This window comes from Schistocerca nitens, chromosome 1, assembly GCF_023898315.1.
Source record: "Schistocerca nitens isolate TAMUIC-IGC-003100 chromosome 1, iqSchNite1.1, whole genome shotgun sequence".
Taxonomy (NCBI): domain Eukaryota; kingdom Metazoa; phylum Arthropoda; class Insecta; order Orthoptera; family Acrididae; genus Schistocerca; species Schistocerca nitens.
Window position 1 is genome coordinate 171,402,117 of NC_064614.1, and position 18,761 is coordinate 171,420,877.

At 41.2% G+C, this 18,761-nt stretch overlaps 1 protein-coding gene across 1 annotated transcript in view; it reads left to right on the plus strand.

The window, feature by feature from the left end:
• Positions 1-18,761, plus strand: part of LOC126244652 (E3 ubiquitin-protein ligase listerin) — a 160,393-nt gene that overhangs the window by 34,797 nt on the left and 106,835 nt on the right. The window contains exons 5-8 of the mRNA XM_049948256.1: positions 3,352-3,532; positions 10,338-10,511; positions 14,416-14,606; positions 16,027-16,162. Of these exons, the coding sequence (XP_049804213.1) occupies positions 3,352-3,532; positions 10,338-10,511; positions 14,416-14,606; positions 16,027-16,162 (682 nt within the window). The remainder of the gene's footprint in view (positions 1-3,351; positions 3,533-10,337; positions 10,512-14,415; positions 14,607-16,026; positions 16,163-18,761) is intronic.

An 18,761-nucleotide genomic window follows, 5' to 3' on the forward strand; every position in this document is an offset into this window, starting at 1 on the left:
ATCTGGCCACAGTGGTCATTATGACTGGATAGACTACACTAGCATGCTTACCATCTGACCCAAATCCTCAACTTATCCACACACTACGAATGTAGTGTTCCCTGCCCATTATCCTCATTACATCATGGCATGTCACCAATTCCCATAAGAGTTTGAGCCTGGTGTGCATTCGCACTGAAAAGATCATTGGCCTTATGTGCTTTAGGAGCCTGTTCTTTCGTCTGAAAGAATGTGTGAGTAAGTTGAGAATTTGGGTCTGATGGGAAGTATGCTAGGGTAGTCTGTACAGTTGTTATGACCACTGTGGCTGGACAGCTTATGGTCAGAGTATCTGTCCAGTAAGCAGGAGATCTGAGTTCGAATCCCGGTCCAGAATAAATTTTCAACTTTCCCCCTTAATTTACATCAATGCCCACTTGGTGCCAATGTCTGTAATTCTTTTATGTTTGAATCTGAAATAAATAGTAGTGCATTTATATTGATAACTCACAGTTAATTTAGAGTCCAGGCAGTGATGACATCTTAGACTGTTGCTTTCTTCACCTTACAAAGACAGCTAGCTCAGCTGCTGAAAATTCTGAATGAAAGTAGGATCGTCAGCATAGTTGGTCACTCAGAATAATACAGTATTAACAGAGTTATCCTTTGTTGCTACATATTACATAGACATTAACCCTTTTTTGTGCCGTACAGGATATGCTTCCAACTAAATGTATTTCTTCACGGTGTTTAAGGGAGTATGTGTTACCACTTCTGCACACTCCTGGCATCTAGTGGCAGTCCGCTGCACCAGCTGTGGTTTCCATTTGCTGCGATATATAGCCTTTTGGACTGTGGGAAGTATATATCTCACCAAACAATGGTTTTTTTCAATGATTCTTGGAAAGTATGCTTACCACCAATGTAGTTTCTGGAAGGGGCTTGGGAAGTATACTTACCACAAAATTAATTATCATTTGTGTTCCTTGGGAATCATACTTACCATCAACTTAGGAGTATCCCAAAGCTTTTGGGAATATGTCTTACCACCTCTGCCTATGCCTCACATCTTGTGGTAGTACACTGTACCTGGTGTATGAAAACTGCTACAACAATCAGTTTCTGTTTGCATGAGACGAGCTGTTATTGGAACACATTGCTTCACTTCTGCATTATACATTATTGTGACCTGCATCAGCTCATACCGTATTGCATGATAAAGTTTCTAGAATTGTTTTCACATTGTAGTAAGTGAACTTTTAATATTGGTTACAAATATTTTTTAAATAAAGTAAATAAAAAATAATGTAAAAAAATAAAAACAGAAAACATTGTTCATTATTTTTTATGTGTAATGGCAACACATAACAGCTCACAAAAGGGAAGTGGGAAATCTATTTACCACCATAGTTTTTGGTCCTAAATCACAAATATATATATATATATATATATATATATATATATATATACACTCCTGGAAATTGAAATAAGAACACCGTGAATTCATTGTCCCAGGAAGGGGAAACTTTATTGACACATTCCTGGGGTCAGATACATCACATGATCACACTGACAGAACCACAGGCACATAGACACAGGCAACAGAGCATGCATAATGTCGGCATTAGTACAGTGTATATCCACCTTTCGCAGCAATGCAGGCTGCTATTCTCCCATGGAGACGATCGTAGAGATGCTGGATGTAGTCCTGTGGAACGGCTTGCCATGCCATTTCCACCTGGCGCCTCAGTTGGACCAGCGTTCGTGCTGGACGTGCAGACCGCGTGAGACGACGCTTCATCCAGTCCCAAACATGCTCAATGGGGGACAGATCCGGAGATCTTGCTGGCCAGGGTAGTTGACTTACACCTTCTAGAGCACGTTGGGTGGCACGGGATACATGCGGACGTGCATTGTCCTGTTGGAACAGCAAGTTCCCTTGCCGGTCTAGGAATGGTAGAACGATGGGTTCGATGACGGTTTGGATGTACCGTGCACTATTCAGTGTCCCCTCGACGATCACCAGTGGTGTACGGTCAGTGTAGGAGATCGCTCCCCACACCATGATGCCGGGTGTTGGCCCTGTGTGCCTCGGTCGTATGCAGTCCTGATTGTGGCGCTCACCTGCACGGCGCCAAACACGCATACGACCATCATTGGCACCAAGGCAGAAGCGACTCTCATCGCTGAAGACGACACGTATCCATTCGTCCCTCCATTCACGCCTGTCGCGACACCACTGGAGGCGGGCTGCACGATGTTGGGGCGTGAGCGGAAGACGGCCTAACGGTGTGCGGGACCGTAGCCCAGCTTCATGGAGACGGTTGCGAATGGTCCTCGCCGATACCCCAGGAGCAACAGTGTCCCTAATTTGCTGGGAAGTGGCGGTGCGGTCCCCTACGGCACTGCGTAGGATCCTACGGTCTTGGCGTGCATCCGTGCGTCGCTGCGGTCCGGTCCCAGGTCGACGGGCACGTGCACCTTCCGCCGACCACTGGCGACAACATCGATGTACTGTGGAGACCTCACGCCCCACGTGTTGAGCAATTCGGCGGTACGTCCACCCGGCCTCCCGCATGCCCACCATACGCCCTCGCTCAAAGTCCGTCAACTGCACATACGGTTCACGTCCACGCTGTCGCGGCATGCTACCAGTGTTAAAGACTGCGATGGAGCTCCGTATGCCACGGCAAACTGGCTGACACTGACGGCGGCGGTGCACAAATGCTGCGCAGCTAGCGCCATTCGACGGCCAACACCGCGGTTCCTGGTGTGTCCGCTGTGCCGTGCGTGTGATCATTGCTTGTACAGCCCTCTCGCAGTGTCCGGAGCAAGTATGGTGGGTCTGACACACCGGTGTCAATGTGTTCTTTTTTCCATTTCCAGGAGTGTATATATATATATATATATATATATAGATAGTTGGCTGATCACAATTCTGATAGGACAGCAAAAAATTATCTTCACTGAGTTGCTACAAAAAATGTGCGTGCGAAGGGATGAAAGTGATTCTTTTCTCTGCATCTGCACCCTGAGTTGAACATATTAGGCTTCATCCTGAGTTAATGTACCTAGGAACCAGTTGTAGTTTTATACAGTATCATAAATGTTGCCATGTAATCCTACTGAGGTGTTGTGGTTAATTTGAAATTCTTTGCTAACTCTCTCATTGCTTTTGTTTTTTCTACCTTCCTTTTGAAGTTTTTATTGTTAATATTGTGCAAAAATAATCTCATCACTAACTAATCTGCATTACTAGACAATAACTGCAGGAGGACAGAGGTATATTCTGTTCATATACGTTGTTTGTGGAGAGTGCAGTGTATTGTATGTGGAATGGATATGAGATTAATGTGATGCATGTTTATGCAGGACATCATCTGCTGAAGATATGGAATCCAAATATCAGAGGGTACTTGTGAGCTCCTTACAAGGATATGCATTATTTCTACAGAAGATGCCACCAGAGCATCTTGAGGCTGTAAATGATCTCAATAAAAAACTTGTTTCTTCCAAGAGGTTCTGGAAGCTGGCTTCACATAAAGCCCCACTGGTATGCAGTACTTCGTGTGCAATCTTAAATTATAATTGCATTGAATTTTTTATAACTAACTGAAAATTAAAAGATTAAGAAGCATGTACCACTAAACTTGGTCAATTGTCTCTAAGCATTAATTTAATTTTTATCAGATGCTGCACAGTTAGATATTTTGATTATCTCACATTTTCCCAACCCAGAATGCTCCCCATTTCCACTACTTCTAGCTTACCTGAACACTAGTCGCATTTCACGTAATCATTTACACATGCTACCACCAATAATTTGGTTTGGTAAATTTGTAGATACATTAATTGTGACTAAAGGTGTTAATTTGGACATATAGCTGCAAAACTTTTGGTGTCAGATGGGAACACCATCAAGAGGTACTCTGACAAACAAAGATGCTATTGTGTGTGCTCTTTGTGCTCTCTTGAGAATACGCACATCTCTGGGTTCAAATACATCAAGACTGTGTAAAAGGAAAAGTTGAATTCTGAAACCTGTTAAAACCAGGAAGTGACAGGTTTGCAAAACATGGATGTAGGTGTAGTACTCACCTTCGTGATGAGACAAGTTACCATAAAGTGTGGGTGTCTGGTAGAACTGACACAGTCTTCTCATTGTTTTGACCCTCATTTCTTGAAGATATTGGCACTAAGTTATAGATGCCTTGTTGATCCTTCCTTTCCACCATTAAACAATGATCTTGTTTTTCCCATCATATCTCATAGAAATGACCACAGTCACGCAGTAGTAGTTCAGTGTCTCTTTTTGAAAGGCTGGCTAACATAATTTCTCATCTCATCTGTTAGGACTTTGCACATGTGACTGTGGTTAAGATATTGGATACTTAGTTTTGATAATGCCGCAAGTCAATTTATAATGCTTAAAAAAAAAAAAATTATTATTCTATTACCTAGCTCTGCAGTCACAACTGGCTCAGCCTCAGAGTGTATGTATTGACAGGCATTCCATGTTTAATTTCTCTAGTTTAGTTATTAAAATTCACTACGTGTGTGTTTGTGCATTTGTGCAAGCGTGCACTATTTTGCATGAAACTCTTCTCATTTGTGTAGTGGCTTATGGTCTGTGCTAGTGACTATGAATTGGTGACAACAAACAAGGAAGAAACGGTTATTTCCCCTAAAAGCTCAGTCACATAAATCTGCCATTTTTATGAGAACAGTGCAAATTAAACATACAATTGTCCTTGACATGAAAACCTACTCTGTTGAAATGTTATCTACTTTCTACACAAAGGAGATGACATATTGATACTTTTGAGGCACCAAGGTTTAAAGTGAACACACTCATATGCCACGATTGCAGTGTCGACAGTTTTGTTGCTCCAGAGTGACCAGTTTCAACAGTCTTACGCTGCCATCAACTGATCTTATGGAACTTGCTATAAAATTGCCATGTTACATTATTTGAAGTAAAGCATAAAAGGCACTCCCCACATGTACTTGTCTTGATAAAAATCCAGCTGGTAAAATACACACAATGATAAAAACCACACAGTTAAAATCCTCGTTTTGTCCATGCATACTGGTGATGTACATGATTCTCACAAGCTTGCAGCACAGCACTATGCTGCCAGCAGCACCCATGCCAATATTCTTGCATTTTCCCTGCTTCGGTATAGAGCGTAAGTGTCACACGCTCTTACATCAGCTGAGGAAATCTGCTATTGTGGAACATTGGCTTGGTACCATCATCGTATGGAGTACAACAAACTGAGATTCTGGTGTACACCTCCAGCTATTTGGAATAGTGTCATTAAGTATGCAGTTGAGATTAAGTTAGCATTTCACCTCATAAATAAAAACGGAGGTTTTTGCTTAAATTCTGTTTAGCATCCTGCTCTCTCTCAGATGAAATAACAAAGAGAGAGAGATTTAATGCTTCAAGCTCACTCACTGATAATTCGTACTAACTATTGATAACTTCTGATGTGGTCATCTGTGGTTGTGTGGTGTCTTTATGCATAACAACAATGTAGGAAAAGATAGATTGCTACTTACCATAAAGAAGACATGTTAAGTTGCAGGTGGGTGCAATTAAAAGACACTTACATAAAGCTTTTAGCCACAGCCTCCATCAGCAAAAGAGAAACATACACCATTCATACATGCAAGGAAGCACACCTCATGCACATGACTGCCAACTCCAGCAGCTCAGGCCAGAATGCAGCTACCACCTGGGAAGCAAGCAGCAGTCAGGTGGTGGGGAAGGGAAGGTATAGTAGTGTATGGGTGGGGGTAAAGGCGGACACTGTCTGGCAGAGTGTGCAGGGACTAGAATACCATTGGGCACAATGTCAGTAGGTTGTGGGTAAAAAAAGGAGTGGAGTGGGGAAAGATGGGAGAGTGTGTTGGCAGGGGGTGGAAGATGGGAATTGGGCGGGGGGGGGGGGGAGGAGGGGGGAATGATAGGACAGAGAGGGTGGAAACTGTTGGGTTGAGGGCCGTGGGGACAGTATTTTATCATAGGTTGAGGCCAGAACAGTTTCAGGAGCAGAGGAAGTGTTGTAACGATAACCCCCATCTGTGCAGTTCAGAAAGAAATGCTGGTGGTGAAGGGGAGGATCCAGATGGCTCAGGTAGTGAAGCAACCACTGAAACAAAGCATGTTATGTTCTGCTGCATGTTGTGCCACAGGGTGGCCTACTTTGCTCTTGGCCACAGTTTGGCAATGGTCATTCATTGTGGTGGACAGCTGGTTGGTAGTCATACCAATATAAAAAATGCAGATGATTGCTACAGAGCTGGTAAGTGACATAGCTGCTTTCACAGGTAGCCCAGCCCATGATGGGGTAGGATAAACCTGTGACAGGACTGGAAAAGGAAGTGCTGGGTGGGTAAGTTGGGCAGGTCTTGCACCTGGGTCTTCCGCTGGGATATGATACTTGTGCCAAGAGTTTGGGGGTTGGGAGTGGCATAGTGGTGGACCAGGATGTTGTGGAGGCTGGGTGGGCAATGGAACATCATTTTAGGAGAGGTGGGAAAGATCTCGCGTAAGATGTCCCTCATTTCAGGGCATAAGCCGTGATGGAGGATGTGGTTCAGTTGTTCCAGTCCAGAGTGGTACTGGATGACAAAAGGGGCACTCCTTTGTGGTTGTTTCTTGAGGGTGGTGGGAGGATTGAGGGTATGAGGCGAAAAGGCATGGGAGATTTGTTTTTGAACTAAGTCTGAGGGATAGTGCCAGTCTGTGAAGACCTTGGTGAGGACACTTAGCATACAGAACACGGGAGTTCTTGTCACTGCAGATATGCCGTTCCCGGGTGGCCAGGCTGTATAGGTGGTTGCTTGCCGATGATGCCATGTTGTACAGTAAGGTGTTGAAGTTGAGTGACAGTAGGAAGATACAAAATGATTTAGACAAAATTTCTAGTTGGTGTACTGAATGGCAGCTAGCCCTAAATGTGGAAAAATTTAAGTTGATATGGATGAGTAGGAAGAAAAACCTGTAATTTTCAGATACAGTATTACTAGTGTCCTGATTGACACAGTCAAGTCTTTTAAATATCTGGATGTAACATTGTAAAATGATATTAGGTAGAATGAGCATGTGAAAACAGTGATAGGGGAGGCAAATGGTTGACTTCGGTTTATTGGGAGAATTTTAGAAAAGAGTAAAGAAGACCAAACATAGGTTGCTGGTGCAACCTATTCTTGAGTATTGCTTGAATGCTTGGGTCTGCACCAGGTTGGATGAAGGAAGACATCAAAGCAGTTCAGAGGCAGACTGCTAGATTTGTTACCGGTAGCTTCGAACAACACATAAGTGTTACAGAAATGCTTCGGGAACTCAAATGAGAATCCCTGAAGTGAAGGCAAAGTTCTTTTTGAGAAAAACTATTGAGAAAATTTAGAGAACCGGCACTTGAAGCTGACTGCTAAACGGTTCTACTGCTGCCAACATACACCGTGCTTGAGGACCATGAAGATAAGATATGAGAAATTAGAGCTCATAAAGAGGCATGCAGGCAGAAGTTTTTCCCTGCTCTATTTGCGACTGGAACAGGAGGGGAAATGACAAGTAGTGGTGTGGTACGGGGTACCCTCCGTCACGCACCATTCAGTGCTTGTGGAGTATCTATGTAGGTGTAGATGGGAGGGATTTTTTGGTGTGAAAGGGATGACAGGTGTCAAAATGCAGCTACTGTTGGTAATTGGTGGGTTTAATGTGGACTTAGGTGTAGATGGAGCCATCAGAGAGGATGAGGTCAATGTCTAGGAAGATGGCACGCTGGGTTGAGGAGGACAAGCTGAAGTGCATGGGAGAGAAGGTGTTGAGTTGGTGAAGGGATGAAGAGAGGGTGTATTGGTTCTGAGTCCCGATCATGAAGATATTAATGAAACTGAACCAGATGAAGGGTTGGTGTTTCCAGAGGCTGGGGAGGTCTTCTCTAGGTGGCTCATAAACAGGTTGGCATAGGAGGGTGCCACATGGGTTCTCATGGCTGTGCCACAGATTTGTTTGTATGACTTTCCTTCAAAGGAGAAGTAGTTGTGGGTTAGGATAAAGTCAGTAAGGTGAATGAGGTAGTGGGTTTGGAATCTAAAGGATTGTTGATGTATAAGGAGGTGGCATCAGCAGTGACAAGTAGAGATCCAGGAGGTAAAGGGGTGTTCATGGTGGAGAGTTGGTGACGAAAGTGTTTGATGTCTTTCATGTGAGAGGCTAGATTATGAGCAGTTGGTTGGAAGTGTTTTTCAGTGAGAGCTGAAATTCTTTCAGTGGGGACACAATAACCAGCCACAATTAGGCAACCAGGATTGTTGGGTTTGTGGGCTTTGGGGAGCATGTAGAAGGTAAATGTGCGGTGTGTCATAGGGGTAGGAGGGAAGTGGATTCTGGAGAGAGGTTCCGGGAAGGGCCTAAGGCTTTAAGCAGAGATTAGAGGTTGCAGAGTTCATAGGTGCAGGAGTCAGATAACTGTCAGAGGCCTTCTGTCAGGTAGTCACTGTAATTCGTAACAACAGTCTGCAGGTGGCATAATTATGTCAGGATTTGTTTTGAGGTTGTGTACAGCAATTCTTTTTCCTACTGAAAAGTTAGTGTTTTGAGGAAGGTACCTGGGGAAGGATGGCAAGGCTACGTTAGAGGTTAGGAATTCTTGGGAGATGACTAGAGGGTGGTTAGGTGGGATGGGGGAGGATTGTGGATGGTGGTATGAACTGGAAGAGGCAAGGGTTTAGTTTTGGAATTCGTTTGGTTTTGATTGGAGGGATTGGCAGCAAAGAAGTGCTTCCATTGCAGGGATCTGGAGAAGGAGAGTAGGTCCTTGACAAGTCCAGCATGGTTAAATGTGGTTGTAGGGCTAAAAGTGAGGTGTTTGAATAGGGCTGAAACTTCTGTGGAGCTGTGGGTTTTGCTAGAAAGGTTAACAACAGTGTTACAGGAATGTTTTGTCTATGGATTTGGTGGAGGGTTGGTAGGGAGTTTAGGGGGATGTGGCAAGTTGAGAAGGTCAACTAGGTGGGGTTTAGATGCTACGAGGGGTGGATGAGGAGCAACACTGTGGGTAGGATAGGGGTTGGATTGTAGTGCCCTGAGGCGGCAGTAGGATTTCAACAGATTGGATAACTTGTGGAGGTGTTGTCTGGAATGCTCCTCCAGGTGCTGGAGAGCAAGGGATTCAATTTCAGAGATGTGATGTATGGAGTAGGGATTGCACAGTAATAATATCTTGTAGAGGGAGTAGAGGTGGTTCTGGCATGCCTGTGACGTGGAGAGGTATGTTTACAGTACCAGGTTTGTGAGGGCCAAGGTTTAGTTGAATCTGAAAAGGTGAAGTAAGCCATATTAAGGTCCTTGGTCAGCATACCCATAGCTGCTGAGCACTTAAATTCTCTAGTTAAATTTGTGCCTTGGAAATGATGTGGCGTCCACCTGTAGAAATGTTGGTGGTTGTTGAAGACATTACTTGGGTGTCTTCTTGTAAATTGTTTGATCATATTAGCCAGCATTTTTGATCTACCCTTGCCAGAAACCCTTGTTCAGGAGAACACTCTGTCAGTCCCATTGTACAAGATTTTTGGCAGTGTTTCTGCTTGAATTTGGTATTCGCAAGTAAACCACTATGCTTGTTTTGACTCTGGTGTAACATTCAACACTCATGTTTCATCTCTGGTGACAGAGTGTGAAACTTGTCATGTTTCTTTTAATATCTGGAAGATTATCAATGTTGTGACTATACATTTGGTTTTGAGTTTGTCTGTTTTGAGCAGCAGTTAGTAAAAAATTTGGGGAATTGATGAGTGCCCTAACTGTGAAGGACAGGTTCTGTGAACCTGCTTGTCACACATTTTTCATCAATTCCGCTGGCACTGGAAGTGGTTGGCCATTACAATCTTTACCGTGCATGTTAGTGATTTGCCTGTGTCATCCTCTAACCATTCTGTCACTCATAATGTGGCGCAGCTGGCAGTGGACCTCTGCTGGAATTTGCTTTTTAGCATGCAGAAATCTGATAATTGCGTGAAGTTCCCACCAGTTTCTCCTAGCACTGTGATCACTGCCATCGTAACACTAAAAGTGCACCACATTATTGTCCCCTGTTCCCTCTCTGCCTACCTCAAGGATTGTTCCACTCCAAATGCATGTGCCATTTTTGGAGACTATTAAACCTTAGTTTCTGGATAATCCTCCTCATTCCAAATTATTAATGAAAATCTGCTAAAATTTTGTTTTGCAGCATATGGTGCACATATTAAAACCAGTTTTTTTTTTTTAAAAAAAAAAAAAAGGGCTCTGTGGCTTGTAATGTATGCTTGTTAGTCAATCTGTACTAACACTGTGTTTGCAGGTACGGAATGCATGGTTTTCTGCACTTATTGCAGTATGCCAGAAAGCACCAAACCTTCTGGAAAACAACGGCAGCCAAGTTACTGTAGCTGTGTTTGGGAAACTTGACGAGACTGACCCAGTCGTACTACCCGCGGTATGGGAAGCAGCGCTGCACGTCCTTACAGTAGTGCAGGTCTGTATGTTTTAGATGTATTGTCCATATACTCTGCCTTAAAAGTTAAAAGAGGTCATGTAAAATAATGGAAGGCACTGAATGATTGATTGGCTGGCATAACGGAATGCCCAGAATTCTTGAATGAGCATTATTGCTACTTCATTATTCTCATCAGTACTTCTACTTTATCAAAATTTTAATGAAGTAACAGTCAGCATTTTTACACAGCATTTAGGATTTTAGAAGACATTAGTTTTAAATTATACACCTCTCGTTTAGAATGTCTACTGCAACAATGTTTTTTATGAAGTGAATATTGTTATATGACGATGATAATTTTGTGCATCGAGTTGAATTTCTCAGTAAGTTTATTTCTCAGTAAGTAGGTTAAATAAGTAAAGAACATGAAAGATTAACATAATGGTGGGAAATAATATGAGGGCATGCTGCAAAGCAAAGCCTCCAAATTTATGTGAAAACTCTTAGAGCTTTTTAAATGAAATCAGAGTTATTAACATGCTACATATGAATTTTTCAACATAGTCACCCTTGTGACAAACACATTTCTCCCAACGAGAGACCAGTTTGTTGATACGATCACTGTAGAATGTTTGACTTTGTTGATGGGGCCACAACCTTATCTCTGCTTGCACCGCTTCATCACTATCAAAGTGAAGTCCTTAAAGGTGTTCTTAAAGTTTTGGAAACGTGTGAAAATAGAATGGGACCAAATCGTGACTATATGGAGGATGATTGATGAGAGTGAACCCGAGGCATGGGATTGTTGCAGATGTTGCAGCGTTGGTGTGTGGTCTTGCATTACCTTGCTGAAGAAGAAGGTGCCCCACATGTGGAAAAACTCTTCAAATTCAAAACTTGATTCACACACTGTTTCTCATGCACTAATATAATTACATTACACACCACCATGTCACACACCACACAATTTCAAACCCTCCAGCAGTAAAGAGTTGCAACGTGCATCAGTGAAGTGGGTTAGTTGCCCAAGTAGTATGCATGACTTCAACCATTATTGAAAACAAAATAAAACATTCAGACGTTACTTTTCAGCATGCCCTTGAAATAATTCTGAAATTTAGTAACAAGGCAGTGTGTCTCCTGTTAAATATAATTTGCTTGAAATAGTATGATGGAAATTTTAGGATGCAAACAAGAAACAACTCACCTGCAAACACTAGCGGGTGGTGCATAAACATATGTCGTGTATGTGTTTGCTTACATACACTACCTGATAAAAAGTTTCCCAACACCCCACTGTAAGGTGGAATTAGCTACTAAATGTCACACGAGGTGGACCAGCCAGTATAAAAGGAGGTGGAGAGTATTGAGTTATCAGTAGAAAAGCAGTAACAGCAGAGTGAATCAGTCGGGAGAGCTCAGTGACTTTGAACATGGAATATTATTGTATGTCATCGAAGTAACAAATACTTTAGGGACATTTCAGCCTTTCTGAAACTGCCCAAGGTGTCTGTTTGTGATGTAACTAGAAGTGAAAAACGTAGAGGAACAATCACAGCTAAACCAAGACCAGGTAGATTTCATGTACTGACTGACAAGCACTGCCGAGGGTTGTGAGAGATGATTGTAACAAATTGCATGAAATCAGTGGAAAGAATCATTTTTGAGCTCCAAAGTGCTACCAGGAGATCAGATAGCATAATGAATGTATAGGGAGTTTAAAATAATGGGCTACAATGGTCAAGCAGCTCCTATAGCCGTACCTTTCTGTAGCTATCCCAAGCGACATTTGAGGTGGTGTATAGAGTGACACCACTGGTCAGTGAATGACAGGAAATGAGTTATTTTGAGTAGTGAATCACATTATACCCTGTAGCAAAATGACTGAAGGGTTTGGGTTTGCTGAATGCTTGGAGAATGTTACCTGCCATCATATGTAGTGCCGACAGTGAAGTAGGGAGCAAGTGGTGTCGCAGTATGGGGGTGTTTTTCATGGTTAAGGTGTGATCTCCTTATTGAGCTTAAGAAACTGCTAAATGTGAGAGGATATGAATACCTTTTACGGCATTGTGTACTACGTACACAATGTAGAAACAGTTCAGAAACAGTGAGTGATTGTTTTCAATGAGTGATTGTTTTACCCTGACTATGGATCCTGTCATCTGTGAGGCAATAGTTTCTGGACAATATCATTCCTGAAATGGACTGGTCTGCCCAGATCCCTGACCCGAATCCAATGAAACACTTTTGGAATGCATTAGAATGTTAACTTCGCTACAGACCCCAGTATCCAACATCACTATTTTCTCTGGTTTCAGTTTTTGAGGAAGAAAGGGCTACCATTCTTACACTGACATTCAAATGATCCATCATAAATGTGAAGAATGGACACACCCTATATTAATCTCCACTAACAAATGTCTGGATACCTTTGATCAGATAGTGTATACTGTGAGGAAGAGTAGTAGCTCGAAAGTTATTAAGAATTGTTCAGTGAAATATGTTTATGTGCCACCCATGAATTATTTGTTGATGAGCGCTTTCCTTACCTCAGTATTGTGTTCTTAAAAGAGTACAAAAATAATATGTAAGATAGCATTGTAAGCATTATGAAATCAATATAAAACATATAATGATCAAATCCATGTATTTACAAGTTTACTACCTCATTTATTTCTTTTACTTAGTTTGTATCTTATCTACAAGAATTAATGCAATAATTAAATTGACAGTACATTTAACTTTTGTGTGAAAGCATATTATGAGTCTCGTATCATGTGTGAAAACTGCTAGTTATGTTTACTAATGACTGCTGTAAGTTGGGCAGCACGAGTATCATATTTTGTGTGATCTGGTCTTCTGGGGATATTCTGCTCACATCAGCAACATTTGAAGGTGTGGAAGAAGGCTTTTTAAGTGATTTATGGGGCTGATAATAGTTATTCTGTCTGTACCAGATTTAAAATAGTCGTATTGTGAATGTTTATTTCTACAGTTTGATGAGGTGCTGGAGGAATTTCAACATCAGTGCTATCTTTCCATAAAAGATCACTTTTTGCTTTTTACACACAGTGGTAAAACTGTTGGTCAGACAATGCCTTTTATAGCATAACAGATATGTGTAATTTTGATGTTATTTCTTAATATATTCACTGCACTGCTTGTTCTTCATACTTTATAATTATCCCCTTCCTATTTCAAATTTTTATCTCATAAATCCCAGCTCTAATCTGGATTATCTGATCTGAGCATTAGAGCCTGGCTTTTATTTGTTTGTTTGTTTACAACATGCTGCATTACACACTATTTGTAACCCTACAGGTGTGCATTTTGTGTGTGTGTGTGTGTGTGTGTGTGTGTGTGTGTGTGTGTGTGTGTGTAGTGTAATGTAATGTTTTTGTTGTATTATGATGATGATGAGGAGAAAAGGAAGAGGGTGAAACCCAGTGCCAGGACATAACTTGCTCCTCATGAATAGCACCAAGGGAGCCACCATCAACAGTGTCACATGTGCTCAGTTCATGAGGGACTGTGGAGAGGTTTGGTATTTAAACCAGGGTGTTGGCACAGAGTCTAGTGATCAGGAACTTTATGACAGTACCTCTTCTCGTCCCCTTGCCAGCCAAATGCTGATAGTGAAAATTTTTTGCAGCACCAGAATTCGAACCGGCTTACCCTCGGGTCAAGCACTACCGCACAGGTGTGCTTTAGCAACCTTGGCCACACAGGGGGGAACTGGTTCCTGTTGTGATTTAGATATATCAACTCAAAATATAAATTATTACTTTTTGTAATGTTGATTCCACAAGCTATCTGAGTATTCCTACTTGAACAAGCAATTCTGATTGAGTGAGAACTTTTCTGTATTCAACTGACAACAAACTACAATGTGTGTCACGCCTAAATTATTGTGTCATGTTAGTGTTCTGTTTTTTCCTTGCAGAATTGTTGGTCACTAGTGGACACTGAAAAACTCGTATTTCCAAAACTATGGAATGTGCTGCGTGAAGGTGGCTATGGAAATGCAGTGACAATTTTCCCAAACCTGCTTCCTTTCCTTAGCAAGCTGCCTGCTTCTACATATGCAGATGATGGTGGCTTTTGTGAGCAGTTCTTTTCCAGTTTGCGGCATGGGTAAAAGTTTTATTCTTACTTTGTTTTCTAATTTTAAATAAGCTAATGTGCCCAGAAGTAGTCTTTTGTTAACTACCTCCCTCACCTTTCTATAGTTTTAAGAGTATGAAACCCTCTTGTCCAGATCTGCAATGAAGTTCACAACAATGTGACCCTTGCACATTGTCGTCTTATAAGACTTTCCATTTGTGCCTCTTTCTCACTCACTCATTTTGAGATCATCTTATATCATTTCCAAAATCTACAGAAAATGATGTTACGTATTGTTATTAAGTATAATTGCTTATGTAAAATGTATTAACATAGTGACATTTGTAACACTTAAGCTCCTATATCCACTGTCTATGTGAATTATTTTTGTTCCAATACTCTAAATAATATTTTACTTCCGTATTTGGAAGTCATATCTGGCAGACACCTGTCGCAAATAATGATTCCTGTCTTCCAGTAACGATGACACATATTGTTGCAGACAGGCACAACAAAAAGGCTGTTACAAATTTAGCTTTCGTCTAAAGCCTTTTCCAGAAAAGAAAACTCACATACATTCACACAAGCAAGTACACCTCATACACATATGACTGCCATCCTTGGCAGCTTGGACCGGAATGCATTGGTTGGCACTCCGGTCTGAGCTGCCAGAGGTAGCAGTCATGTTTGCATACTTGTTTATGTGTGTGTGTGTGTGTGTGTGTGTGTGTGTGTGTTTTCTTTTCTGGAGAAGGCTTAGGCCAAGAGCTAAATGTCTAACAGTCATTTTGGTGTGCCTGTCTGAAACTCAACATGTCATCTTTATGGTGAGTAGCAATCGTCATTTGCCTAATATTGTTGACATTCCAATCTGTAGTTTCCATAGTTTGATTATTCCTACCTTCCTGTAGGTTGATTAATCCTATCTTCCTGTTCTCACAAAAACCTCTTATCCATTGTAACTGATTCCTTTAGTTGTTTTTTTCTGCTGTACAATAAGAATTTCTGTTATTTCTGTAGCACATTGCAAAATACTTGAAGATATTTGAGAAATATATGAGAAGCATAGTGAATGAAAATAGACACTAAGTCTCTTCCCCCAAACAACCCAACCCAACCTCTTGAATCCATTTCAGTTATTAAACACAATCAAATTTTGTTTCAAACAAATACCTGAATACTATCAGTTCATAGAAATTATACTAGATTTTACAGCATTATATTTGTGAAGAAGTTTACAGGATAGATGGTTGTGTTTAATTATATGCATTAAATACTTAACAGTGACTCTTGTAATATTAACTAAAATCAGTATTTTACCTCATCAGTTACTGTATGTCCTCATCCCAACAATTAACCCTCTCTCATTACTTTTTCCTCTTCCAAACCCTTCATTATCTTTTTTTGTACTGTGTAATATATAACATAATCTTTATTTCCTTTCTTTCAGATTCAAGCAGAAAACAGTACAGCAGAGCATTTCAGAAAACCATGCTGTTGCCAAATGTTATATTGAATGTTTCCGCTACTTGATAAGCATGAAGAACAATGATATAGAATTTTGCAAATTGCTGCACAGGGAGCAGGTAAAGAACAATATAAACATTTTGTTAAAACAACACTATTAAGGACCTCAGATTAAAATAAACAGTGTCTAAATGCACATTTTTCCAAAATATACCCAGTCATCAATATTCTAGTTTGGATAATCAATCAGTTTGAAATATTCTTGCACAAAAATTATCACTAATTTCTATGTAAAAGCATGTCCATTTTTCTGTACTAAACTACAACGGTAACAACATCATAAACAACAATTTGACGTCCACTGTTACATAGGATTGTTCTGCAGACTTATCCAGACATTCCAGTCTTAAGCTATACACATCTATTTTGCACCTGCATATTTTCTGTTATCATCTACACATCTTCCATTAGTTCATTGGCTTGGTCTTTCCTGGTCTCGTGAAATCCAACGAAGTACTTCCTTGGCCCATTTCATTATCATTACAGTTATAATTACATTTTTCACTGCAGTTTGTTGCTTGTTATATTTGTTTGTCTTCCTTTGTCGCCCAGTAATGCTTCTAACACACAGTTCTGGTTTTTGAGACACTGTACTAACAATCAAGAGGATAGGAATCCAATTCCTTATTTGGACATGCAGGTCTAGGTGTTCTGTGGTATCCCTAAATTGATTAAAGTAAAGACCAGGGAGGTTCCTTTAAAAAGGACACATCTAATTTTTATATAAAATGATTAGTAAGGGACTAATATTGGCAGCTCATCTGGTGAACTAAGTTGCAGCCCTAGTTGCAGAGCATCAGTAATGTATAACCTTTTTGATATTATTGTTGCCCGCATCTCGTGGTCGTGCGGTAGCGTTCTCGCTTCCCACGCCCAGGTTCCCGGGTTCGATTCCCGGCGGGGTCAGGGATTTTCTCTGCCTCGTGATGGCTGGGTGTTGTGTGCTGTCCTTAGGTTAGTTAGCTTTACGTAGTTCTAAGTTCTAGGGGACTTATGACCACAGCAGTTGAGTCCCATAGTGCTCAGAGCCAATTGATATTATTGTTATATTCTGTCAAGCACCGATGAATTCAATGAATTTAATTAATTTGCTACCTAATGAAGTGCCAGTGTTTACTAGAGAAACTGTTTGAATGTCCATTTTCTGTGAAATTGATGGGAATAGAAATTTTACCAACAATTGTCTCCCACTTCTAAAGTTAATGATGTAAAAAATTACTGTTGTTCTGTGATCAGATATATTGTACTGTAGACAGAAATTTTGTACAACAATGTATAAATGTGTTGAGAGTTCTGACAAGGGAACCTCCCCATCGCACCCCCCTCAGATTTAGTTTAAAGTTGGCACAGTGGATAGGCCTTGAAAAACTGAATCCAGATCAATCGAGAAAACAGGAAGAAGTTGTGTGGAACTATGAAAAAATAAGCAAAATATACTAACTGAGTAGTCAATGCGCAACATAGGCAACACCATGGACAATGTGAGCTCTAGAGCGCCGTGGTCCCGTGGTTTGCATGAGCGGCTGCAGAACGAGAGGTCCTTGGTTCAAGTCGTCCATCGACTGAAAAGATTAATTTTTTTATTTTTGGACAATTATTATCTGTCCGTCCGTCCGATGCGAGGTAACTGCGCCGTAGTATGGGGACGCCACATCTAAACAAACATCGAAACACACGATGTCAGTCGACTACAGCGCATGGAAGAGAGAGTATTTCTGCTAACGAGGCTCCCTGGCTGGCAGTTGACTGTTCACTACTTTGGACGAGAGTGCATTAAATACGTGAGATGTATTCCGTGGGCAATATGAATCCAGCAATAACAATCGCACGGTTTTGCGGTGCGGTCGCAAAACACAGGCGCTAAACTTATTACAGTGAACAGTGATGTCAGTGAACGATCGGACAGATCATAACTTGGCGAAAATAAAGAAAGTAAAATTTTCATTCGAGGGATGCGAAGATAAAGAAAGTAAAATTTTTACTGGAGGGAAGACCTGAACCAAGGACCGCCAGTTCCACAGCGGCTCACGCTAACCACGGGACCACGGCGCTCCTAAACTTATACTTACCTTCATGTTGCCTATATTGCACATGGACTACTCAATTTTTATATTTTGGTTATTTTTTTCATAGTTCCACACAACTTCTTCTTGTTTTCTCGATTGATCTGTGTTCAGTTTTTCAAGGCCTATCCACTGTGCCAACTTATAACTAAATCTGAGGGGGGTGCGATGGGGAGGTTCCCTTGTGAGTAACACTGTATGTGTAAATATGTTTTGACATTACCCATGCCCATGCACGTAGACTTACATATTATACACAGAAAATAATTCATCAAATGGGAGAATCACTCATAAATTGTAAAATTACAAGGAGGCAGGATGCCCAAATACTTAACTTTGAGGAGGCAAAAATCCAAGTACTGCTGACAGACATATTTAAAGGTTGTCTGCCTAGGGACACACAATACACAGTTGGTGAGCATGCCGTACAGCAGAATGCCTGCAACACTCAAGGGCATTTGCATCGTCTTACCCCCAGTACTAGTTTTCCTGAATTCCAGAGATCAGAATATGCTATGTGGTATATATCTTCGCCCCTCATCACCCTGTATATGTTAACCCTTTCACTGTGTGGCTATGTATATATGTCATGCCA